The sequence below is a fragment of the Wyeomyia smithii genome, chromosome 2 (genome assembly GCF_029784165.1).
Source record: "Wyeomyia smithii strain HCP4-BCI-WySm-NY-G18 chromosome 2, ASM2978416v1, whole genome shotgun sequence".
In the NCBI taxonomy this organism is placed as follows: domain Eukaryota; kingdom Metazoa; phylum Arthropoda; class Insecta; order Diptera; family Culicidae; genus Wyeomyia; species Wyeomyia smithii.
The window spans coordinates 168,505,006-168,532,413 of NC_073695.1; the positions used below are offsets into that span (position 1 = coordinate 168,505,006).

The 27,408-nt window shown below is 38.2% G+C and overlaps 1 protein-coding gene across 3 annotated transcripts in view; it reads left to right on the forward strand.

The window, feature by feature from the left end:
* LOC129724439 (somatomedin-B and thrombospondin type-1 domain-containing protein-like) overlaps positions 1-27,408 on the forward strand; it is a 113,616-nt gene that overhangs the window by 28,302 nt on the left and 57,906 nt on the right. For all 3 annotated transcript variants that reach the window (XM_055679355.1, XM_055679354.1, XM_055679356.1), the window contains one exon: positions 24,302-24,827. In XM_055679355.1, the coding sequence (XP_055535330.1) occupies positions 24,590-24,827 (238 nt within the window). In that variant the 5' untranslated portion in view covers positions 24,302-24,589. The remainder of the gene's footprint in view (positions 1-24,301; positions 24,828-27,408) is intronic.

Genomic DNA, 27,408 nt, shown 5'->3' on the forward strand with positions numbered 1-27,408 from the left:
TGGATATATCATACTTTGGCTTGCTTTTATTTATTCAAGACCTCCCAACCAGTTTCACAGCATACCGCAACTTACAATCGGTCTGCAGTGCTAATAGTTTACCACTGCAGTGGCTAACGCGGGCTGACTGAAAATGTTACACTTTCCAAGTTTGTCACAATACGTACGACTGTGTGAGACAGAGCTCACTGAGGACCAACTCAACCTAGTTAGGTGATTATTGGGGTGTGAAAAAATGTAACAGACTATGAGAAAACTACTTGAGTACTTGTCCGCCCGCTGAACTGCACTTGAATAATATAGTTGCTCGTCTAGATGACAACACTTTTGCTTTTTCTCCTTTTACCATGGGCTATGGTTGAGGATATTGTTGTATGCAAATGCAACTGATGAGTCTAGGATGGGCTAGCTTTTAGTTTAGATTTTGATATCATAATATGTTTTTTGTTCTGCGTATACACACATTTTAGAAATAGGCATGTTGTGAAACGATGGTTCCCAAATTATTGTTATCACGCTAGTGTGTGCACAAACAAATGTGTAACAAATTGTCTGTTCAATCTAAAAATTATCCTATTGGGTGAATGCATTCTCTAGATAAGTGTGAAGACAAGCTGAGCGGCAATAAAATTTCATTGCTTGATTGTATATTTGTATTTTGGCGGATTAGAATCACGGCTGCCGTTTTGAACGTTAATTTGAAACGGTGTTACTAGGATATGGCAGATAATTTTACTTTGCATATGAATGAATATGAAGTATTGTGTAGGTTATCATTGTTTGTGCCCCGAGTTTAATCTTAACTAGCACGCAATACAAGCATTGGTCTTGTTATGGTGTTTGTTGTTATAATAATAATTACTCACTCTATTGCAGGAATAAAGGACTTACTGCTTACGTCGGCTGGGTGCAAAATGTCTTTAGTGTGAACGTTCGTTTAGACGGATTGCACAATGTACATCACTCGCTTACCCTGAAACTAGTTCATCGTTACGGCGTATTAGCACACAGTTTTCCATCAAAACAAACATTTTCAATTGAATTGGCAGTTTAAAGGTTAAAATTTCAACTTGCAATTCGGATCGAATGATATGTTGTGCGAGTGATTGGCATGGATCTCGTTTGGTCTCAAAAGTGTAATTTGCTACTCCTGAAGCTCTCAAGCTCAATGTGCAAAGCATCTTTTAGTCATAAGGTTTCTACCCGAAGTCTGGGATGCAAATAATTCAGATAAATTTAATTAATTCCACTCCTAGAGGGTACAGAAGCGCATTTGCTCTTGCTGGAACAACTTCTCGTTTTCCGCCAGAAACAACCAAACTATGCAGCAACAACTTCAGTGTTCCTTAAACAAGTTTGCGAAACAGAAACAAAATTAAGTTATGGGAGCACCAACAAACATTCGATCACCCTCAGATGTGTTCTTCTGAAAGTGGTTGGAGATACATTGTTACTGGTAATTAAAACAAGTATTTATCTTTACTGTTGTCACAAAGCCTTGGGACACAAGTTGAGTACCTAACGGAAAAAAGATTTTCGACTTCTATGTAACAGTGAGTAAGATAACGCAAACAACGTCTCTCCCCCCTTATTTCCTAACTCAAACAGAATACACATAAGTTCATTCCCAAGTATTTTCGTTCCAAAATGTTTTGAGGCTGAAGTAAAAACCATCATTGAAGGTGTAAAGTTACGTAGCTACGTAAGGAACTATTCAAATATTACGTAACGCGGAATTTGGCAATTTTCAATACCCACCCACCCCCACGTAACGCAATTTTACATGTTTGACACACGCAAAGTAACGCATCGCTGAATACCCCCCCACCCCTGAGCGCGTTATGTATTATATGAATGATCCCTAACTGTCCTAAGATATTCGCCACGGGGTTTTGGTTTTTAAAGAGGCCATATGCTTGATGATGTCAAACAAAATTGTTGTCTCAATTGAACATCACAGCGAATAAACGTTTAGTGAGTGTTCCACTATTAGATCACCGATAAAGTTATAGTACCCTTACCCTTACATATAATTTATTTCTCAATGCACCCGCAGGAACTGGGAAAATGGTTTGAACACTTTGATCTTTCGCATCAACTGACATTACAGCTACTTTGTTGAAAGGTGGTCAAATGCAGAATGGCACCTGTTAGTTGATTGAGCGAGCAAGTGATTTTAGCTGCCAAACACGGAAGTGTTTTTTAAATAAATTTTATAACACAACGTGAAACTGATGAGCTATTAAATAAATCGATGGATTCACAATTCGCGGTTAAAAGTTGAATAGTTAATCATAATGATGCGGAATATCAATTACCTTGGAATTTTAAATAGATAGTACAGTAATATCCGTTTGAATTCGTATCACTCCCGCGTGTTTCGACTGGTTGACTGATAATAGTATCCAAGATCCTACCAATTTGTGGCATTAAACCCTCAATATATGCGCTTGTTCTATAATTTCTGTAAATTTCATGAATAAGCGATGCCTTTGAGGCATAACAATAATTTCGTCAAAAATGAACGAAAATAAGTTTTTGATTTGATTGTGAATCATAACTACTTTAATTTGTTTCACCGTAATTACGGTGTAATTACGGGATCACTGTTACAATTTTACTGATACACACAGCTGGCTTGTTAGACTAGCATTGTACCTCGAAGCCAATTGAATGATTTATCTCGTGTTAGGATTTATTATTTTCGCCACGGGAACTGGGTTGATATTGATAACGTGGGTGCAGCAGCCGATAATTAGAAACCATTTCGACGGGTTTACTGCCTTTCTGTCGAATCACTACCTTCGAGGTTACAGGTGTTCACAGTTGAGCTCCTTAGAGTACACCGGCCGGTCGGTAGTGAATGGATTGCTATGCTAACTAACACTGTTTGATTCGGTCGAGATTATAACTTAGCTTGGTTCTGACTGTACATATCAATGGTTACTACTCCGCGATGGGTCCGAGCCACTCAAGATGCACACGACTGGGAGTGGTAATTCTTCCTCGAAGTGCATCATTCAATGACCCGATTTTTTATAGACCAATAACGGCGCCGGCCATGTCCTTACAGTCAAGTTCGATATCGTCGGTTTCGTGCAACACTAGCACAAATCAAATTTTTTCCATTTTGAAATTTTGATCTCAAACCATGTTAGCGTTCATTTCACGAAGACTTGTTTCAAAAATTCACAAAAAATTCTGAGTTATAAGTTAATGTGTCTTTGGAATTCAAATCAAAAGCATGCTCCAAAGATAAAAAAAACTGGTTTTAACTTGCTCGTAGTTTTCGTGGATGTGATGAAGGTAATTTTAAGCGGTGATTTTCCAATCCGGTTTCTCTTGGAACTATAAATTTCGAGTTGTGCCTGCGCCGCACGAATCCTTCAATAAGTAGGGAATGTTAGAATGTAGTCTTCGCTTTGCTAGAGACCGTGTATACCACTGGATCCCTACAAAGACCAGGGAGTTTTTGTTAGTGGGGTGGGTTATTGATCAGGATTTATTTGATAAATGATATGAACATGATTAAATTGGATTAACGTAGCAATATAGATATGATCATGTACATATAATGCAGAGCCGGATTTACGATTGTGTGGGCCCGGGCCCAGTTTTAAGTGGGGGCCCCAAAATAAAACAAACCCGTTTTTTATCGTATGAATACGAGATTTGGTCCAGAGGTGCCAGACGTTTTTGAAAGATGCCTGCAACTGCTCGAAAACCGGAAGTTTTTTCTGATATCTGAAAAAAAAACTTACCGCAATTCGAAAAAATTGCGATCCATAGGCAAAAATTTGCACACAATTTGAGAAAGACTGCGCAAATATAAGGAGACCCTGACAATAATCTACAGAAACTAGGAAAAAACTACACAGATCTGCAGGTCATTAAAACTTGCACACGGACTCTGAAAATTTTGAAAAGCACATCTGGTATCTCTGATTCGGACAAGTAAGCAACAGCAATGCATTAAAAAATTTGTGGGTTTTTTTCTTTCTCTGCTTGCGCGCTGGTTCGATTCAAATGGTGTGTTAATATGTGTCATTCCAAGAGAATCCAAGGTGAACTCTTATGGATGTAGTTGTGATATTGGCGCACGGTTTCAGATTGAAATGGTCTGTTCATTTTTTTTTTGCTGTAAATCGAACTTTTTATTGAAGCTCATTTTTGATAAAGTAAAAAAAAATTCTCGATTTGTTGGGGCTTAAAAATGCGGGGGGCCAGGGCCCGGCCCCCGGTCCCCTTCTTAAATCCGGCTATGATATAATGTGAAATTTATAAAAATGAATTATTAAATACAATACGAAGCATTAGGGCATGTAAAGAAGATCTTGGTTGGCTGCCTTCCATAGCTGAAATATTCGAATTTTTAACGCAGAAAACGCGAAAAATAATGAGAATAGATTCGAAAAACATACGGTAAGTGTCCGTTATGTTGTGTTAAAAAAAAAAAGAGGAAATTATATTAGACTAATTCACGACATATCAATAGTTGTTATTGTGCTGCTTTCGGCGGCTGAAAACATTGATTGAATTAAGTTATTACAACAAAATTGCAGGGCAACTATTCCGTGAGATTAATAAAAATGAATTATAAAATACAACAAGAAGTATTAGGGCATGAAAAGAAGATTTCGGTTAACTACTTTTGATAGCTGAAATTTTCAAAATTTTATCGCAGAAAACGCAAAAAAAAAATAAACGGACTCGCAAAACATATGGCAAGTGTCCCATAAAAAGTGATGAACTTTTATAAGACTAATTCATGACACATAAATAGTTACGACCCTACACCATGGTTACCACATTCAAATCTATAATTTCCCTTCGTCTATGGCGATTTCAACCAACGTAATGCAGACTTTATTGTAGACATTGAAAATGAATCTATCTTACTTCCAGTCGTAGGCGAAAACGAACACTGCAGTATTTTTTGGCAAATCCTCAGAACTCGGTCTATATCAAATCAATCATGTCAAAAACAAACATAATGCATATTTAGACCTATTATTCACAAACTGCACTGAAGACTTCTGTGTAGATGCATCATTGACTCCCATCTGGAAAAATGAAGCATTTCACACAGCAATTGAATTTCCAATAGTAATGAATAACACTTCGTACCCTAGCGACTGCGAGTACGAGGATGTACCGGAATACCACAAAACTGACTTCGAACAAGTCAAACGTAGACTTCGCATAATTAATTGGCGTAGTATAATTTGTGAAGAAGGAAATATCAACGAAGAAGTACCAAAATTTTATGTAATAATTAATCAAATTATATCAGAAAATGTACCACTTAAAAAAAGAAGACGGACAATAATCCACAATTGAAGAACCTAAAACATAGAAAACAAAAAGCACATAAAATATACAAAAAAGACAACAATAGCGAAAATCTTCAAAATTACCAATAAATTTGCTGTCAACTTGACGCGGCCACTAAAATTGCACATGAAGAACATAATCGTAAAATCGAACATCAAATCAAGTCTTGCCCTAAGAACTTCTTGAATTACGAAAAACCAAACTAAAAAGTAACAACTTTCCTTCACGAATGCATCTTGACAGTAATGTAGGACACACTAGTAATGAAATATGCAGTCTTTTTGCCACTTTTTTTTCAAGAAATATACACCACATTTAACGAAACAGACCGCGACCGCGAATATTTCTCGTATTTTTCTGAATATTCGAATTCTTTATCTGTCAATCATATATCTGAATTTGAAATTCAGAACGCACTTAAAAATTTAGACGCTACGAAAGGTCCTGGACCTGGCAGAATAGCTCCAATTTTTCTCAAAAACTTGGCAGAAGAACTATCAACACCTTACTATACCTCTTTAATATGTCACTGAAGAATGGAATTTTTCCAGAACTTTGGAAAATCTCATATTCAGTGCCAATTTTCAAATCTGGCGCTAAATCTGCCATTCGTCATTATCGTGAAATTACCATTATTTCATGCATTCCAAAATTATTTGAACCCATCATTAATAAAAAAATCTTTCAGCAAGTGAAAAACCAAATTATAACTCAACAACACGGCTTTTATAAAGGCCGATCTACTACCACAAATCTTTTGGAATTCATAACTTTCACTTTGACTGTAATGGACAACAGCAACCACGTAGAAGCTCTTTATACGGACTTTAGCAAGGCATTTGACAGAATCGACATACCTTTATTGCTCTTCAAGCTCGAAAAATACGGAATGGAAACAACATTTTTTGGAATGGCTGCAGTCATACTTAACAAAACGAACACAAATAGTCCGCTTTCAAATTTTCTTTTCAAACCCAATAGAAGTAACTTCCGGGGTTCCTCAAGGTTCTCACCTGGGCCCTCTTCTTTTTATATTATACGTGAATGACATTTTCCTTTCTTCTTAAATCAATACATGTGCTTGTATATGCTGACGACATAAAGCTCTTTATAGAAATAAACAATGCAGAAGAATATTCCAGAATGAAATTAATGTATTCTATACTTGGTGCAACAAAAGTCTATTGCAACTCAACATTAAAAAATCTAATTCAATAGCCTTTAGCAGAAAAACAGTAACACCACCAACAGACATTTTCTTAGGAATCCAACCAGTAGAAAAATGCAAAACCGTAAGGCGTAGTCTTAGACTCTTACATTCATAGAACATTATAACACAATAATCAACAAAGCAAATAGTATGCTGAGCTTTATAAAACGCTTCGGTCATAATTTCCAAGACCCATACACAATCAAACTATTATATATTACATACGTCCGACCAATTCTGGAATATTGCAGCGTTGTATGGAATCCTTATATTGTAACACATGAAGAACGTATTGAATCTGTCCAAAAACAATTTCTTTTGTATGCGCTTCGTAAGCTAAATTGGACAGCATTTCCCTCACCATCATATGAAGCACGCTGCATGCTTATAGACATATAATCACTTAAAAAACTTAGTTCTCAACGCGTGCAATCTTCTAAATTATTATCGCAACTAAATTTTTATGCACCCAGTCGTCAATTAAGAAAACGTAAAATATTTTCGGAAAGCTCTCACAGAACTAACTACTCAAAAATGGCCCAATAAATCGCATGATGCGTCACTATAATCAGCACTGCGAAAATATCGACATCACTATGGACAGATATCAAATCAAAAAACGACTAACTACTGGAAATAATGTATAGAATATAAGAAAACATTGTATTATTATAATTGTAGTCTACATTTGCTTGACGAAATAAATAAATAAAAATCTGAGCATCTGTATCTGGAACAAAAATATTTGTAAAGAAATCTGTATTATCTAAACATAGAGAACTTAGTATTTTGCTAAGTTTTTATGATATTCAAAAACTATTTTTAAACTGAAATGTGTGTGAATTGGAAATATGTTTAATTTGTCTAATTTAATGCATTAAAGTATGGAATGTTCATAAAAATAATGTCATTTTTGAAAAATCTGTAAATCTGTACTATTTTTTTTTTGAAAAACTGTATATCTGTGTATCCAAAAGTCTGTAAAATACGAATAAGTCTATATATGTAGCATCCCTGCCCTACACGTAAATCATTCCACACAAAAATTAACCCCATTTTTTTGACACTTCCCACGGGTTTTTTACAAGGTGTTAGATTTTTTACCATTCACCACTTAGCGATAGGAGTGAAAATGAATGATACGAGTACGAAAAAGATCGGACAACTCTCCGCCTTTGCGAATTCGTTACCACCAAGCAAAAAAAGGGCTATACAGAAAAAAATCCTGTCTGTCGGGTACATAAACCCATATGAGCCGTTGAGAGTAAAAGTGGTACATGTGCCATTTTTACACTTTTTGGGTTTTTTGCATGAATTGATGCAGAACGCAATAACGTACTAGAATATCCAAGAATAACCGAGATCTGATAACCTAAACCAAAGTTACAGCCAAAACAATTTTTGGTATTGACGTAATCACCATTTCGTTGAGAGCAAAAGTGGTACATGTCCAGTCTGTGCATGTTAGATTAAATGTAAGTCGAGGATCTTAGGATAGAAAACAATCATGTCTCCAGCCATGTTGGTCAAGTGATTGAGTACTTTCAGATGAAGATCTGTCTGCTTTGGAATTTTCTCACTACGTGGCGCTAGTGTACCCGTCACTATTCTGTAACAGAAAGAATTCAACGTATTTCAGTATCAACTCGTACGCTGTGGCCAATTTAGAAGATAACACTCTGATGTCTTTGATGTAGATATATATATATATATATATATATATATATATATATATATATATATATATATATATATATATATATATATATATATATATATATATATATATATATATGTATATATATATATATATATATATATATATATATATATATATATATATATATATATATATATATATATATATATATTTATACACTGGACCCAGGTTGGGCTTTAAGCAGGCCGGATAGCCTTCTGGAAGATCCAGAAATACCGTAATTGAGGTCAATTTTTTAAAGTGATCCTAGAGCTTCCTAGTATTTTCGAAACTGCTTCTGTGGGATTGACTAGAAACGAAATGATCTTTTGATCGAAAGGTGGTTCAAGGTGGCCACTAGATGGTTCACCGGAAGATCCGGAAGTAGCGTAAAATGTCAATTTTCAAAAGTGTTCCTAAAGCTTCCTGTTTTAATTCGAAATTACTTCGAGAAGGAAAATGATTGGCCCTTGCCGATCTATATTATGTAAAATCTCTTCTGTTACCAAATACATATACACTAGCGTCACGAAGTGACATAATTCCTTAACAAAAAGATCATCATCCTATAGTATTCAATCACTTGGACAACTCTGCTAAAGACATGCATGTTCTATGTCCTAAGATAAGCGAGCTATAATGCATCCTTCATGCTCAGACTGGACATGTAACCCTATTGCTCTCAACGTTTCCGTTTGTCATTATTTTTCCCATAGAACAAAAGTGGTAAATGTTTTTTCATTGAAGTTTGTATAAGTTTTTCTACCAGAACATGTTATGCTTTTATGTACCGTCTTTTGAAACCTTTCCAGCAATGATTTACTGCAGTTATGTTGGAAAAAAATTGTTGAAAATAATTTACTATTTGAATGTTTTCGTTTATCGCGTCTCCTGAAAAATTCATTTAATGGCACATTCACCACTTTTGCTCTCAACGGCTCATATGAAACACACCTTAACCCTCTAGTGCCCAGTGCCGCCTTCAGACGGTCCTCAGTCACACCTCTAAAAAGCTTCAATCAATACTTAAAAAATGTTTCAAAAGTTTCATAGTGATTTTTTCGAAGTCAGTCTGAAAATTAACTTGGGCACTAGAGGGTTAATATAGACGACATCCCAGCTTCGGTGACGGCGACTAAATCGTGGACTATTTGGTCAATCAAGTTTACCCGGAAACTGAAGAAGCAGAAGTTTATTGTTGGAAACGTATTTTTTTAACATTTTTTTCACTCGAGCCGAAAGCTTTGTTTTGCTATACACAGACTTCGCAGCCGACTGTGAAGTGTACAGGACAATTGCGGGGCTAGCGCTACGATTTTACTGACACTAACAGTCTCTCCCGAGCCGGGACTCGAACATACGACGACTGGCTTGTTAGGCCAGCATCGTACCTAGAGACCAGCTGGGAAAGCTTTACAAGTCCATGTAAACAACCCTTTTTTATGACGTCACCGTTCAGTAATCTATAGATCATTGCACGTCACGCATCTGAGTTTGCCAGACACTGGTTACTTTGTTTACCTTCGCGCGATGCAATTTATTTCTCAATTATAGAAGATCATTTGAATTGTAACCAAAATGCCCTTCAAATGTTGTGCGTGAGGTGCTAATTCGCCTAAACAACAATCATAAATTGAGCAGCATTCACACTACACACACGAAAAAAACTGAGGAAAAAACACTTGAAATGTGAATTTTTATAAAGCATAGAATCCAGAGGCCAGGGCCTTCTCCTGTTTGATTCGGTCGAGATTATAGGCTTAGAGGAAAAAAACAATATCGCACGCTTAGGCTTGGAGGAGCTAATAGCGGTCTCGATCACCTAGATTAGTTGAGAGAATTCGTTATCGATATTGTTTTTGGCACATTTTGCATGTGTAGGATAAGTACAACGATACACCGTGCCCCAGTGCTGAGTCGAGAATATTTCCAGCTCGAAAAGTTCCTCGACTCGATCGGGAATCGAACCCTGATATCACAACCGTGTGGGAGAGCTAGCCGACCGAAATCGCTACTACTACAGAGCTACGGGGACCACATAGGCTTAAAGGATAGTGTTTGATTCTTCTGTGAGCAATATATTTAAATCTTTAATCTCTTGCATGATGATTCTTCATATTGAAGAAATTCTTTCTGCAAGAGTTCTATGTTAGTTTTCTATGACTTCATTCACACTCCTGATGATAATAGGACAAACTTGACGATAATAAAACTCATAACCTATTTCGAATTTTTGACTATACCAGTTTGTCTGTGCTAAATCGTATGCTGTGTTTAATAACGTTCCCATGTTAGATCCTTTTTACTCTTTCTTTATACACAATACCACTCAGGGAAATTTAGTTTACCTTAAGTGGTGAAGGGAATCAAATTGTATTACAAATATTATTTGTTAAATTTCACTCATCCAACCAATCGCCTTCTAACTTTCAGATAGTAACATAAAACATGTTGTTTAGTTTTCTTACTGTTCGTTTTATTCAATTTTATCCCTATATCCAAGTGCACGAACTCTACTCTTAACATTGCTCATAAGGTCTTGTACAACGTTTGGACCCACTGTATTTTTTGTGTGGAAATCCATTTTCTCTTCATATCCTCCTCTTCCTTAGGATGTTTTCGAAGTGCTTGCTTCATGATGGCCCAGTACTTCTCGATTGGCTGCAGTTCTAGTGCGTTCGGGGACTGAGATGCTTCGGTAGGAAATTGACATCTTTAGTCTCGTACCACTCTAGAACATCTTTCGAGCTTACACTTGGCCACTTTTTCCCGGTCGATGGTCAAACGCTCGTTGTACCGATTTAAAACTCGAGTTACCGTAGATTGAACCATTGCCAGTTTCCTGCTGATTGTACGATGAGAAAGATTCGGATTTTCGAGGTACCGTGAGGCGCCCTAATTCTGCGCGGCTCCTAATTCAAAATGTTGATGCTGTTTAGTAAAAAAGGAAACATAAGCAGAAAGTTAACAGTTAATATATAGGAAATCACTTCTAAACTTCATTTTTGAAAATCTGCTTTTAATTGATATTTTTTTAACATTTTAATATGAAGTGCGCAGAATTAGGAACCGCGCAGAAATAGGGCGCTTTACGGTATGTGCGCAAAATTTCTTTCCGCCTTTTTGTGCTTCCGACTCCATCTTCGCAACGATTGCACTACACTCAAAATATTTTTCACGTTATAATTACCGGAAAAGTTATGTGAATATTTTCCACTGTCATTTTCACGTGGATTTTACGTGATTGTCATTTGAGTTCATCATGAACTGGAGATATGATTTATCCTGTGAATCTTATTCAGCAGACATATTCATTTCATGTGAGTTTCACGTAGAAATCAACTACCGGCAAAGTGAAAAGCATTTGATTGTCTGATAGCTACCACGTTTGATACAACGAATAATTTTCAATTGTGGTTTCCCAAATTTTTGAGAGACTAGAAATAGTTTTTAGAAATTATCCAAATATGTTGTTTGATAAGTCGCACGGGCATGCAGAATCGCCAATTCGTAAATGAACTAACATACAAAATGACAAAATGATATTGCGACTCTCGCCGGCGATAATTACTGTTAGCTGCAACTGCTTATGTTCAGGTAATTCCTTGCCATTTGAACTGAATCAGTGTAAAATCTGTAAGCTCAAGACTCGATGTCGGATTCCAATGGTTTTTCTGAAGCTCACTTATTGGCAAGTCATCGAGAAATTCCTTTTTATGTTCAAAGACTGAACCAGGCAACAACTTCGCCATTTTGATTTCTGTGTATTCTCGCACCCCGGGCAGGAGAGCATAACAAAATCATAACTCATCAATAGTATATAGTATATTAAGCTATGAGGACTTATCGTGTTATTCGAAAGATATTCACGTCTCAAACATGCATATGAAAATATCATAAAATTTTGATATCATATCTCGACATGCCTTCAATAAGATATTTGAGTTGAATTTATATATCTGATTTAAAGTAAATTTTTAAGTGAAAATTGTTCGTCATTGATTATTTATAATATATTCAGTTATGCATTTTGTTTTCAATAAGTTGAAAGTATTGAATCGGTCATTTTCGCGATTTTCAAAGCAAATTTTTGGTTTGTTATTGAAATATAAAGCTTTGTTATTCATATAGTCTTGGAGGAACAATATTTTGGTATTATTTTTTGTTATTTTACCAACTATGTAAACCATATTAAGATCAAAAGAGGTGTGTTTCCAATACCTGGTTGTGATATTGGAATGATATTTTGTCCTGCTCGGGACGGAGAGTTCACGCGATATTTCATTCTGTTCGACGTTGCCATGTTGACGTAGATGCTACGTGATAAAACATGGTATGCCTGTGATTTTCACGTAGATGTTATGTTTGTCACATAAACCATGCAAAATGACAGAAAATGAACAAGTATAGAAAATTTCACGTAACAATAACGTGAAAAATATGTTGAGTGTGGCAGGTGAGTTCAACTTACACAGTGTCAACAATACACATTGAACAGATTTCACCCAAATGTTCAATAGAAAATACCTAATGAATAAAAAGTAACAGCCATTTGAAAATGATGCAATTTGATTCCGTATATCCTTTATTGTGAATAGGGGAAAAGAAAAGAGGATCCATTATCCATTATTATTTATTTATTATCTTTTTTTTTCTGCCAACACTACATTGCATCTGCCACGTCGACATTGCAGAAAATTGGAATCGTTCAAGAGGCACTCGAACGACAAGAAACTCTATTCGATGAACTAAAACAGGAGCTTTCGTCTGTTAAAAAGTGAACTCTCCTACAAAAGTAGTGAGACAAATCAATAACCACGTGACGACACTTTTCGACGATGCTATAACTTCCGCTAAAGTTAACATGACTGAGTCGCTTGGGATACTTAGCAACTCGATTACAAATAAGCTGACCAGTCATATTGATGAAATAACTAATAAAGTCGACGAACAGCTTGAAGCTGTTAATGAAAATTTGATCGATGTGGGCACTTCTAAGACTCAATGTAGTGTTCCTGAAATCTTGGAAGAATTTCGAATAATTAGCAGCAGAATTTCTGAGTACACGCCAAGAATGATGCCCATCGAAAACAGCATTGGCTATCTAAGTGTGTCAGAGGAAATAACTATGGCCGGCCAGCCTTCAAATGATCTTCCAAACAGTGGATGGCGTTTCCTTGGCTCGAGAAAAGTTTGGAAACAGGACTGGACAGCGTACGATACAAAATTACACCGTATTATGCATCAGCAAAAACAAGCTGACAAAGCAAGAAAACGGAGGGCCAGAAGACGAAATCATTATAGGCGAAATAATTACAACAGAAACAACAACCCTAGGCATAACCATATCATTCACAACAACAACAACGATAATAACAACAACTTTGTCAATAACAATAGAAATAACTACAACAGCAATTACTACAATAATAATAACAATTCCAACAACAACCGCAACAATAAGAACTATTTCAACAATAACAACAACAATCAGAACCAGAATCGCAACCTCAACTTCAACAGAAATCTCGATAATAACCATCAAAGTACCAATCGAAACAACTACAACTTCAACACCAATAGTAACCGTAGATATACCAACCACAACCGTCACGCCAACGACAGTTTTTGGAATAATAATAATAGCCCCAACTATAACATGGCCAACAGGCAACAGAATAACGTCACCAACTCCTACAATAATCAACAACACACCAACTCTAATCGTTTCCATGCAAATCAACTGTTACCACCTGACAGAGTGCTTCTTGCAGCAGCGAAAGACCGATTCTCCAGACCTCAATCTAACTTCATTCCTACGATTCAATTTCAAAGAGGCGAAACTCTTAACCCATACCCGGCGAACGACGAGTTTTCACTTTCTCAACCCCAGATGATCAGCGATCCTGCACACCTTCCTACTTCACAATGCATCGCGTGCTCATCTAGGCACTCGTGTCTTCAACGCAATTGACTCACTCATCAGAGGACCGTTGCTGGTGATAATTTTGTTCAACCTAGAGATGTAGGAAATGACGCGACCTCCTCTGCTCTGGTAAACACATTCTGTTAATAATGACTCTCATTCTTCAGCTTCTTCACTCGAACACCCCACCACTACCGAGATCTCTGTATATTGCCAAAATTTTAACCGCATGCGAGGCGCTCACAAAATTAACGAAATTCAAAAAAATGTACTATCCTGTTCATTTTCTGTTATTTTAGCAACCGAAACCAGCTGGGATGAGGGTGTTCGCAGCGAAGAAGTCTTCGGTTGCCGATATAATGTCTATAGAAATGACCGTAACTATCAATTATCTGAAATGAAATCCGGTGGTGGTGTGTTGATTGCGGTGTCAGTAGACTTTAATTCAGCGCTTATCGACACCATTCAGTTTAAAGAGTTCGAACATGTTTGGGTGAAAGCAGAACTAGCAGGAGAGACACACGTATTTGTCTCTGTCTATTTCCCTTCAAATAATGCGCGGAATGAAATCTTTGAAAAGTTTCTTCATGTTGTTGAAAATATTGCATCTAAGCTGTTTTTTTTTTCTTCACATAACATTTATTTGACACGGCACAAATACAATTTAATGTTTAACGGCGCCAATTATATCTGATGACTTAAAAACTAAAGCAAATTTTTTATCCTCGCTGCCGACTACGAGCTGAAATTAAGTCTAACTTAAAACTAGCATGGGATTTCCAATCAGTGTTTTGTTGTTCAATGGTCGTCTGATAATCGTCGAATGGCATGTATGGATTCGTTCTGCTGAGCCACGATGTCGTGAGTTGGGACAGAGGCTCGTAGTCCTTGGGTCCTGGTTCTGTTGTGCGGGGTCTGGTTGCTGGTTTTGTGCTTAAGGTTCAAACGTGTTCTTGTCGTTTTGTTGGGTGTAGACGGAGGGGAACGGGACTAGACTGGGGCGTGGATGGATTTCAGGAAAACGTATATAAGGGACATGTAGGATAGGTCACGGCTCGCCAAGACATCACGAACAGGAACAGCCGGCTGTCTACCCTCGGCCTGCAGGGAAGTTATTAATTTAGACCTGGCGTCACGGTGTACAGGGCATGACCAAACCACATGCTCTATGTCGTGATAACCTTCACCACAGGCACAGATACCACTTTCCCCGAGCCCAACACGACGGAGGAGCGCGTCAAATCTATAGTGATTGGACATAAGCCGGGACATCACGCAAATGAAATCCCGACCTACATCCAACCCCTTGAACCACGGGTTCGTCGATACTTTGGGGATTATGGAATGTAACCACCTTCCCAATTCCCCTCTGGTCCAAGCATTTTGCCAACTGATGATCGTATTCTGACGTACAAGTGCGAAAAATTCATTAAAGGCAATTGGTCTTTCATAAATATCACCGTTTGTTGCGCCCACCTTAGCCAAAGAGTCCGCTTTCTCATTACCCGGTATCGAGCAGTGAGAAGGGACCCACGCTAAGGTAATCTGAGTAGATTTTTCGGATAAAGCACTCAGATGTTCCCGTATTTTCCCCAGGAAATACGGAGAGTGCTTAACATCTTTCATCGATCGGAGAGCCTCAATGGAACTGAGACTGTCCGTAAAGATGAAATAATGGTCCGTGGGCATTTTTTCGATAATCCCTAGGGTGTACTGAATTGCAGCTAATTCTGCGACGTAAACAGAAGCAGGATTATCGAGCTTATGGGAGACGGTTAAATTGTTATTGAAGATACCGAAGCCAGTGGACCCATCAAGAAGTGATCCGTCAGTGTAGTACATATTGTCGCAGTTGATGTTTCGATATTTATTGGAAAAAATTTTAGGGATCTGCTGCACGCGTAAATGATCCGGGATTCCACGAGTTTCTTCTATCATGGATGTATCGAAAAACACAGTAGAATCAGAAGTATTTGATAAGTCGACACGATTTGGAATATTCGAAGAAGGGTTAATATTTTGGGACATGTGATTGAAATACAATGTCATAAAACGGGTTTGAGAATTAAGTTCGATTAACCTTTCAAAATTTTCAATCACGGGACGGTTCAAGACCTCACATTTGATTAGAATACGAGAAGACAGGCTCCAGAAGCGGTTTTTCAATGGTAGTACTCCAGCTAAAACCTCCAAACTCATCGTATGGGTCGACTGCATGCAACCTAAGGCGATACGCAAACAACGATATTGTATTCGCTCCAGTTTGATCAAATGTGTGTTTGCTGCGGAGCGGAAGCAGAAACACCCGTATTCAATAACAGACAATATCGTTGTTTGGTAAAGCCTTATAAGGTCTCCTGGATGGGCTCCCCACCATTGTCCGGTTATTGTACGAAGAAAATTCACTCTTTGTTGACATTTTTTCATCAGATACCTCACGTGACAACCCCAGGTGCCTTTAGAGTCGAACCAGACACCAAGATATTTGTGTACCAAAACCTGAGAAATCGTTTTACCCATTAATTGTGTTTGAAGCTGAGCAGGTTCATGCTTCCTAGAAAAAACTACTATCTCAGTCTTCTCCGGAGAGAATTCGATACCTAGCTGTAAAGCCCAAGCAGACAAATTGTCCAAGGTATCTTGCAATGGTCCTTGCAAATCGGCAGCTTTGGCTCCTGTAACAGAGATTACACTGTCGTCTGCAAGTTGTCTTATCGTGCATGAATTTGCCAGACATTCGTCGATGTCATTTACATAAAAGTTGTAAAGAAGGGGGCTTAAACATGAGCCCTGGGGAAGACCCATGTAGCTAATGCGAAAAGTTGCCAAATCGCCATGCGTAAAATGCATGTGCTTTTCGGACAACAAATTGTGCAAAAAATTGTTCAAAATTGGAGAAAATCCTTGTCGGTGAAGTTTACCCGAAAGAATGTCAATAGAAACGGAATCAAAAGCCCCCTTAATGTCCAAGAACGCAGACGCCATTTGTTCTTTACGAGCATACGCCAGCTGAATATCTGTTGAAAGCAACGCAAGACAATCATTCGTCCCTTTGGCACGGCGGAAGCCAAATTGAGTTTCTGATAGTAGACCATTTGATTCGACCCAGTGGTCTAAACGACGGAGTATCATTTTTTCCATCAATTTCCGGATACAGGATAGCATTGCAATCGGCCTATAAGAGTTGTGATTAGAAGCTGGTTTCCCTGGTTTTTGGATGGCGATCACCTTCACTTGCCTCCAATCCTGCGGTACAATGTTTTGCTCCAGGAACTTATTGAACAAGTTCAACAAGCGCCTCTTGGCATTGCCGGGTAGATTCTTCAACAAGTTGAATTTGATTCTATCTAATCCAGGCGCGTTATTGTTACAGGACAGGAGGGCAACTGAAAGTTCTGCCATCGTAAAAGGTGATTCTATCGCGTCGTGGCCCGGAGACGCATCGCGAACAATATTTTGCTCAGGAACAGAGTCCGGACATACTTTCCTGGCAAAATCAAATATCCACCTACTTGAAGACTCCTCGCTTTCGTTGACCGTTACGCGATTCCGCATTCTTCGGGCTGTGTTCCAAAGAGTGCTCATCGATGTCTCCCTCGACGTCTCGTTCACGAACCGACGCCAATATCCACGTTTCTTTGCTTTAGCCAAGCTTTTAAGCTTGGTATCAAGCTCCGAATACCGTAAATAGTCGCCAGGTATACCTCCCGTCTGGTAGGCCTTAAACGCGTCGGATCTTTGCGTGTAGACATCGGAGCACTCTTGGTCCCACCACGGAGTGGGAGGCCGTTCTTTGATCGTTACGCCGGGATATTTCTTCGTTTGGGCTTGCAACGCGGCGTCGAGAATCAAGCCCGCGAGGAGGTTGTATTCTTCAAGTGGTGAATGATGTTGAATCGACTCGACCGCTTTTGAAATCATTTCCTCGTATAACTTCCAATCGACATTTCGTGTGAGGTCATACGGAATGTCAATTGGTCGCATGCGAGTTGACCCGTTAGTAATTGAAATAAGAATAGGCAGATGGTCGCTACCGTGAGGATCGAGGATTACCTTCCATGTGCAATCCAACCGTAGCGACGTCGAACATAAGGATAGATCCAAAGCGCTTGGGCGCGCTGGAGGTTTCGGGATACGTGTCATTTCACCGTTGTTTAAAATAGTCATGTCGAAGTCATCGCAAAGGTTATAGATTAAAGAGGAGCGGTTATCATTGTATGGGGAACCCCAAGCCACGCCATGAGAGTTGAAGTCTCCCAAAATCAAACGTGGCGAGGGAAGAAGTTCTATTAAATCAAAGAGCAGCCGTTGCCCAACCTGTGCTCTGGGAGGAATATATATTGAGGCAATACAAAGCTCTTTACCTTGTATTGTCATTTGACATGCGACAACTTCGATGCCTGGAATCGAGGGGAGGTTAATACGATAGAAAGAATAGCACTTTTTAATCCCTAAAAGTACTCCTCCATATGGGGTGTCTCGATCAAGGCGAATAATATTAAAATCATGGAAGTTGAGATCAATATTTGAAGTAAGCCAAGTTTCACAAAGGGAAAATGCATCGCATTTGTTTTTATTTATCAAAACTTTAAACGAATCAATTTTTGGTAAAATACTTCTACAATTCCACTGTAAGACAGAGATAGAATCCTTCATATACGCAGTTGAATTAGGCATCGAAGGATACAATCGCTGCAAGGAGAGGCCATTGGGCAGTCAACTGCTTCAAAAATGATCTAACTGTTGGGAGGAATGCTGTAAGAAAAATTTTAATTGGATCGGGTACATTGAAAGTTTCAAAAATCCAGTCCACAATGTCAGAAAATTTCACTAATCCAGAGTTTGTTTCATCAACTGGGAGTGTAAAAGGAGCAACTGGGGTTTTAGATGTTCCTGGCAGTGCTGGGAACTCCTTCTGGGACTTTAAATTTGCCAGCCCAGGAGGAGTTTGCTTCGGTTTTTCCGCAGCACTGTTTGGTTTGTTTGTAATTTTCATTTCACTTTGAGAAATCTTAGGACCTTTTCTGGGAAGTTTAGGAGAGGAAATATTTTTCCTCTTTCTAGACTCCCCAGGATTGGCGTAAGATGCTCCCGCTGGTGAATCGTCAGAATCGGTTTCCTCAGAGGGCAACAGATCGAAGGGGTTCGAAGTAACGGGAGAAGTGGTAACGGTCTTCTTCAGCATGTCAGCGTAGGAACGCTTTGAACGCTCTTTGAGAGACCGTTTTATTTTATCCCTGCGCTGCATGTACACCGCACATGTCGAGAGCTCATGCAGATTTTCTCCGCAGTGAATACACTTTTCAGCGTTAACACTGCAAGAATCTTCCGCATGAGACTCCCCACACTTGCCACAACGTGCCTTATTGCAGCAGTAGGCGGCTGTATGGCCTAACTGCTTGCAATTCAGGCAGTTCATGACGCGGGGCACGTAGAGCCTCACAGGGAGACGAACCCGGTGGATCGAGACGTGGCTTGGTAGTGCAGACCCGGCGAACGTAACTCGAAACGAGTCTGACGGAGTGTATACTGTTTTGCCACCGATGATCGATGCTGACCGCAATTGCTTGCAGTCGAGCACCTTTACTTCGGGACACGTTTTGTTCTTAAAGCACCCTTTGGCACTTTGCAGTATACACTCGACGGACAGACTCGAATCGGTTATGACACCGTCGATCTCCACGTCTCGTGCGGGTATGTAAACGCGATACTCGCGTGTGAAGAGCTCAGAGCAAGCTATATCGTTGGCCTCTTTCAGGTTACCGACCACGACACGGAGCTTGTTAGGCCGGACCTTGGAAATTTCGGTCACGCCCTTGTACTCCTTCGTCAGGTCTTTAGAAATCTGCAAGAGGTTCAACTGTTTCGATTTCGGTCCCGCCTTTGGCCGAAAATAGACAGTATAGCTGCCCTGGGCTCCGTCTGGGTAAAGCCTGGGGCGAGGGGGGACTGAAGAATGAACAGGGGAGGGGGTAACAGAAGGGTCAGGGTCAGAGGGGTTCGGGGATGGTGGCGCGGGAGGCGAGGGATCTACATCCATCGCGCTATGTTTAGCGCACTAGCGCTGACAAGAACACGTACCTTTTTATTTCTCCCTTCCAGTAAGGTTGGTTGTCCGATCGTTCGAAGTAGCAGCCGTTACAGCCAGCAGCACCAATACAGCAGCACCAAACAGCCACCAGCAGCGAGCCAGGTGTGAGATCACTCCACACAGCGATACGACTCGCTGACACTGATGGCTTCTTCTTTTTCTTCGTTTGTGTCTCGTCCACTGCTGTAGCACAATCCAGCCAGCAGCCAAATCGGCTTACGCACCAGCTGGCAGTCACGATGCGAAACAGTTGCACAAAGGAACGACCTTGAACCCGGATTTATTTCACTCGACCAGGCAAACAATGCCAACACTTGTTCACACGTCTTTTGTTTTATACTCTATCGGACCGATCACCAAACACGTCCAGTACTGATGCGTGTTCGGCACAGAATGAGCATCTAAGCTGTTACCTGAAGTAAAACTCCACATATACGGTGATTTCAACCAACGCAACATTGATTTTATTCCGGACATCGATAACCATAGCATTTTACTTCCTATTATTGGCGAAAATGAAACGCTGCAACTTCTTTTTGATAAAACCTCTAGTCTTGGTCTTAATCAAATAAATCATGTGAAAAATGGACAAAATTGTTATCTAGATCTGTTAATGTCCAACATTAGTGAAGACTTTTGTGTGACGTATTCATTACAACCATTATGGAAGAACGAAGTTTATCATACAGCAATATAGTTTTCTTTATTTGTGCATGTGAATAAAAGACCTGACGAATATGAATTCGAAGATTTTTTTTGACTTTCAGTCAGTAAACTATGATGAATAAAAACATAAACTAAATAGTATCAACTGGCAAGATGTATTGTTTGAAGACGGAAACGTCGATTCGGCTATAGAAAATTTTTATAACATATTATCTGATTTATTTATTAGCGAAATACCATTGAAAAGAATAAGACGTCATGGCAATTCCAAATACTAAGTCTGGTACAATAGACAAATTAAAAACTTAAAAAACAAAAAACAAAAAGCACATAAAAAATACAAAACTCATAAAAATCGTGATGCTTTAACAACTTATCTTAACATTTGCGGCGAATTAAACGATGCCATTAGTAACGCGTTTGAAGAGTTCACATTAAAGACTGAGCTTGAAATCAAATCCTGTCCAAATTTATTTTTCAAATATGTTAAATCAAAGTTAAAATCTGAGAATTTTCCTTCAAAAATGCAACTGCATGACAAAGTTGAAGAGAACCCGGCATACATCTCTGATCTATTTGCTGATTTTTTTCAACAAAATTATACAACTTTCTCCGAATCTGATCGTGACTATACATTCTTCACCAACTTTCCTGAGTTTCCCAACTATTTCAATAATGAACATGTCAGCGCACGCGAAATTGAAGATACTTTAAAAGCTCTGGATGCATCTAAAGGTCCGGGACCAGACGGAATTCCGCCAGCATTCATGAAACATTTAGCTAAAGAGCTAACTTCCCCACTGTTCTTGATTTTCAATATGTCGCTGGAATCCGGTTGCTTCCCGAAATTCTGGAAAAACTCATATCTAGTGCCTGTGTTCAAATCTGGTAAAAAAACCGACATTAGCAACTATCGAGGCATAGCCATTCTTTCCTGTATACCTAAGCTTTTTGAAGCAATAATAAACAAAAAGTTATTCCACCAAATAAAGAATAGAGTTACCCCAACGCAACACGGTTTTTTCAAAGGGCGCTCAACAACAACTAACTTACTCGAGTTTATTAACTTCTCTTTGAACGCAATGGATAAAGGTAATTATGTTGAAACCTTATATACTGACTTCAGTAAAGCTTTCGGTCGCATTGATATACCCCTGCTTCTCTTCAAGTTACGAAAAATTGGAATTCATCCACAATTACTCAAATGGATTGAATCGTATTTGACAGATCGTCAACAAACAGTCAAATTTAAAGGTAGAATATCGAAACCTATTCAGGTAACTTCAGGAGTTCCTCAAGGCTCTCACTTGGGCCCTCTACTATTTATATTATTTGTAAACGACATTTCTTTTATTCTAAAACATGTAAAAATTCTTATTTATGCCGACGATATTAAACTTTTCATTGAAATTAAAAACGCTGATGATGTAAATATTTTTCGTAACGAGATAAAATATTTTTACATTTGGTGTAAAAAAAGCCTTCTTTAGCTAAACGTTAAAAAATGTAGTTCGATGGCTTTTGGCAGAAAAAGAAACATGCCAAGCAATATGATTTCCTTAGGAGATCAGGTAGTAGAGAAAAGTGAACGAGTTAGGGACCTAGGAGTCATTCTCGACTCAAAATTAACATTCACTGATCACTACAATACAATTATTAATAAGGCTAGTAACATGCTCAGTTTTATAAAACGTTTCTGCTATAATTTCCAAGATCCATACACAATAAAAACACTTTATAATTCCTATGTCAGGTCACTTTTAGAATACTGTAGCATTGTATGGTCTCCGTTTTCTGCAACACATGTAAACAGAATAGAATCAGTGCAAAAACAATTCCTGTTATATGCACTTCGTAATCTACGATGGACGTCATTTCCCCTACCATCATATGACGAACGCTGCAGACTTATTGACATCCAATCATTAAAAGCCCGTCGTGAATTCGCAATGATGTCATTTGTTAACGATATCGTATCTCAACGTGTCGATTAACCCGAAATATTATCAAAACTAAATCTTTATGTACCTTCTAGAAATTTACGAACTCGGACTTTGTTTTCTTTAAATCATCAACGAAACAATTATGCTAAATACGGGCCAATTAATCAAATGATGTGAGTGTATAACCAACACTGTGAAGCAATTGACTTTTCTATGTCGAGAACTAAATTAAAACAATATTTCAACTCAACGCGCAATTTAAATCGATAGAAAACATTCATTGTAATAATCCGTCAAGTGAAGAAATTATTATTCAATTATGTATAAACTCTTTTTTTTGCTCCCACTAGTATAAATAGCATATAGTATGTAAGTTAGTTTTTAAACATATGTTGTCTACTTTTGTTTGACGAAATAAATAAATAAATACCAGTGTACCGGCGTCAGAAGGATTTCTATCAAAAGTAACCTGTCGTATCGAGTTTATACACTTAGCTGGACTAAGCAAACAAATTTGAGTCAATGTTCTAGGCACAGGTTGGATCTACAACATTTGCAGAAGTTTATTATAATAGAAATCTGGCTGACAGCGGTACACTGGCAAAGTTGGCAGACAAAATAATTTTCAGTATCTAATTCGACATACTCAACTTTGAACAGCTGGGGCATTTTAAAGGGACATCCTAGCTTGTTGGTGTCTTCGGCAAAGTTGTTAAGTATAAAAAAACTGCCTTTTGATAAAACGTATGGTTTAGGCTTTGTTGGGCTCTCTAGAACGGAAAATGCAAAAAAATAAGTTTTCCCATGCAAAGCTTAATACAAGTTTAAAATGCAATGTGCCAAGCGTAGACAAAACCAGTCAACTTCCAATAAATTAAGGATTGTTTGGAGTTTCGAAAGGAACAAAAAAAAACTTGGTTATGGGTTTGTAAGATCAAGCTTCATTTTTTCCATATAATGACGCCTCACTCTGATCTGTGTACGTCAAATTTGTTTTCTTGTTTTCTAGCTTAGTTTTCAAATTAGCATCCTAACCATCCATTGAATATGATGACCAGTAAAAAATCAGAAGCCTTTCATGGTTAAAATAGTAGAATAACACACAATCGGTGCTCGTACTAGAGGATCCACTGTTGGTCATTTTATCTTAGTAGGTAGATTCGTGTGAATACGTGCATCTCATAGTCTACAGAAACGATATCAATAAAGCCAAAATGTTGGTTTTATCTTTCCAGATTCTGTAAAGCATTGAACAGAAACTCAAAAATGTTCAGCCTTGCTACATCAGTTGTTAAAATGTATTGTAATGCTTTCAAAGTGTATCAAACATAGACAGCATTTAATGCATGCTCCATTGACTTCTCTCTAAAATATTATAGCAACACCGTATGCTGGTAATAATTCAGTTTATTTCCATATTTCCTTTTTCCAGATGCGTAATATCAACCCAAGAAAAGCGCTGAATAGTTGCCTCATCGCAAACATTGATCTATAAAATCTAAGTTGATGGCTCACTTTGCGGACTCGCTATTTATGACTCCGCATACCGCAAGCTTGACAAAGTCACCACCGTTCCGTAAGGATAAGAAAGCAGATTAGTGGTGTAATTGGTTGAGTTAAAGTGTCTCTTTTTCATATCTGCCGTTGGAATCTACAAGTTCTCGTTCTCGCCCAGTTGGTGCGAAGCAACTGGCATACACAAAAATAGAAGGCAGTAAAAATGTGCACGACTTTGATGTTGTTACAGTTGGTAGCACTTTTTGTGGCAGGTGCTTATGGTGGTAGCGGCTCATGCCGCGATGCCGCACTCTGCTGTAGCGGCCGGGATTCCGCTTGTGTCGTGCAAAAAGTGCCGCCAAATGCAATGATGGCGGATTTAAATGTAAAACCGTGCTACTGCGACCACGCCTGTTTAAAGCTGGACGACTGTTGTGGCGATTTCAAGGGATACTGTGGAGGTACGTCATCATCATTAGCATCATAATCGTTGAACATTACAAATTATTGCTCCAATGCGGAAACACGGGTCTATTAAGTGATTTGATGGGTGTGAAATACTACAGCTTTCATTAATGAAATTAAATCTCTCAATGAAAGCTAATTTTATGAACTCATAGCGATAGCGCTACAACATGGATTTGACATGGATGGCAGAATTAATTTAATTAGCTCTGGAATAAAATGTCATTTGCATTTGGTATTCTAATAAGTCTTGGGGCACGCCAGTTGAGCCTGTCGTGTGTGTATGATTTCTACTGTATCGATCTTTGGGGCACGTACGTCTGTAGGAGCGTTACATTAGCATTTTCATACAATAATAGCTTAAAATAAAACAAGCAATCAATAACTCAGTAACGTTAAATGATTAGTAACCATTAGTATCGATAATTACCTGTTTAATAAGAATTTAATAATAGAAAGTTTAAAAACATAGATACAGTTCATGAAAATGAACAGCATCAGTATTCACAAACTGAGTAAGAAAGATGATTCTACCTTATTGTATGAAATGCTATTTTAACGGTTCTCATTTCATTAATTGAGAATATTCAAAGCAAAGTTTCTACTGTACTCGGTGGGCTCAAGATTCTCAAATTAGGTTTTCTAAATCCATTAGGTTTTCAGAATCATTTTCACGAATTTTTTGGCCATTGTCTAATCCAAAAACTGAACACGCGCGAATTAAATTTGATATTCAATTAGTTTTTTATGTTTTAGGAAATGAAATTCTTTGGAAGACGGTTTTCACAAACTTTTTTTATTTATTTTAAAAGGGGGCTTTGTTAGCAGATTATGTATTTATAATAAATATTAGTAAATAATGAGTTTGTGTGACCAATCACAAATAGTGACTTCTCAATACTGTTAGTAATTTGCAATTGTTAGGATTCGCAATTAAGACTTATCATTCGAAGGGATGTAAACCAAGGGGTACTGGGGGTAAGCCCGGCTCTGAGGGTAAGACCGTCACCCCTAGGATTTTACTAGGAAACGCTAATTAACTGTATTTTGGAATATGTGAAGTGTTGATATTTAATATTTTAGACATTTTAAGACACATAGAAGCCATCGTGAAACGTCAAACGTCTAAATAATAGACAAAACACACGCTACTGCAGCTGATGCGTAAACGGATGTAGTTTTTCGTAAGTGAAACTTAAGCTTTTATTCATTTGGAAAGACTAGAATAATTTTTCGTTGCTCTACAATTTTTTTCCTGTATTGTAAGCAATCACAGGAATTCGATATGAGGTAAATTGGAGCGATACATTAGTAGAAATACTCTTTTTAAAAAAATGTGTGCTGTCGTCCGTCATGATTTGAGATTAGTTGGATTTTACTGACACATATTTCTTATCTTTTATCGGTATCTAGCTGCTAATAAAATAAACAAACGACTTGCACTCAAGCTCTTCTGTGATTTATGAATGATTACAAGGGTTATTAGAGGTGTCGAATGTACTGAATCAAGTCACAAGTGTTCACCGGAACTTGTTCCGGCAATCTCCCTAAAACCAGCTAACCGACAACAGCCAAATTCAACAGTAACGTACAGAAATGTAAGATCTCTCATTTGGCGGATTCCGAGTTCAAATTGGTTCAGTTATTTCGAGTAAATTCATGGACAAACTTAGGTGCCAGTGTTACCCCCAAAGGGTGCCGGTTTCACCCGCACTGGTTGCTAAACGTCGTTTTAATCTTAGTTTCAAAACTTCATTATTTCTTATACAACAGTTACCAGTTTGAAAGTACTGACAGTCTTCATATCTTGTTGAAAACTATCTGGGCAATGATTCTTTAAAAGAAATATAACAATATTTGTCATCAAGTCTTACTATAGGATCATTTTCCTTAGGGGGCCGGGCTTACCCCCAGTACCCCTACTTGTCAAAAGGGAATAATCTTACAACTAACTCAATTGCTAACTTATTGGCAATTGGGGATTGCCACGATTTTTTTGAAAATTGGTGATAATTTTATTTGATTTGATAGCTTCTAACGTTTCAACACCCGTAAGTGTATGTAATTGAAATATTTTCACAAACTGTACACAGTAAAGTGAAGTTGAAAAAAGTATTGATAGTAGCAAGACTCTGCACTAGTGGATCAAAACATTTTCTATCCATTTCACCACATTAAAGGTACTGTTTTATACTTTCTTTTATCGTCCTCACGCTTTGTAGCTTCAGAAGTGGTCCGGTCAAACAATATACTTTCCAATAACACATTCTCTTTGTTTTACCATAGAATTTACACCGCACCTCAAGCCACGGAATAGGTATTTCCACTGGGAGCAGCGGTATTATCCTGTAATTTGAGTTTTTAAAAGCCCGCCCTAGAAGCAGTGTACGGCAGTTCGTTTGATCTAGACAGCATTCCTTCGATAGCGCTCTGGAACGAAAGGAGGAAAAATGAGACGCAAACCGCTTGGTCCGGCAGTCAATGGGGAGTCGTTTGTAACAGAATGATGAAACCAACGCAGAACCCCCCTCCCTCCCCCGTAAATGCTTTGAAAATCTAAAAAAAATGTGACATTGT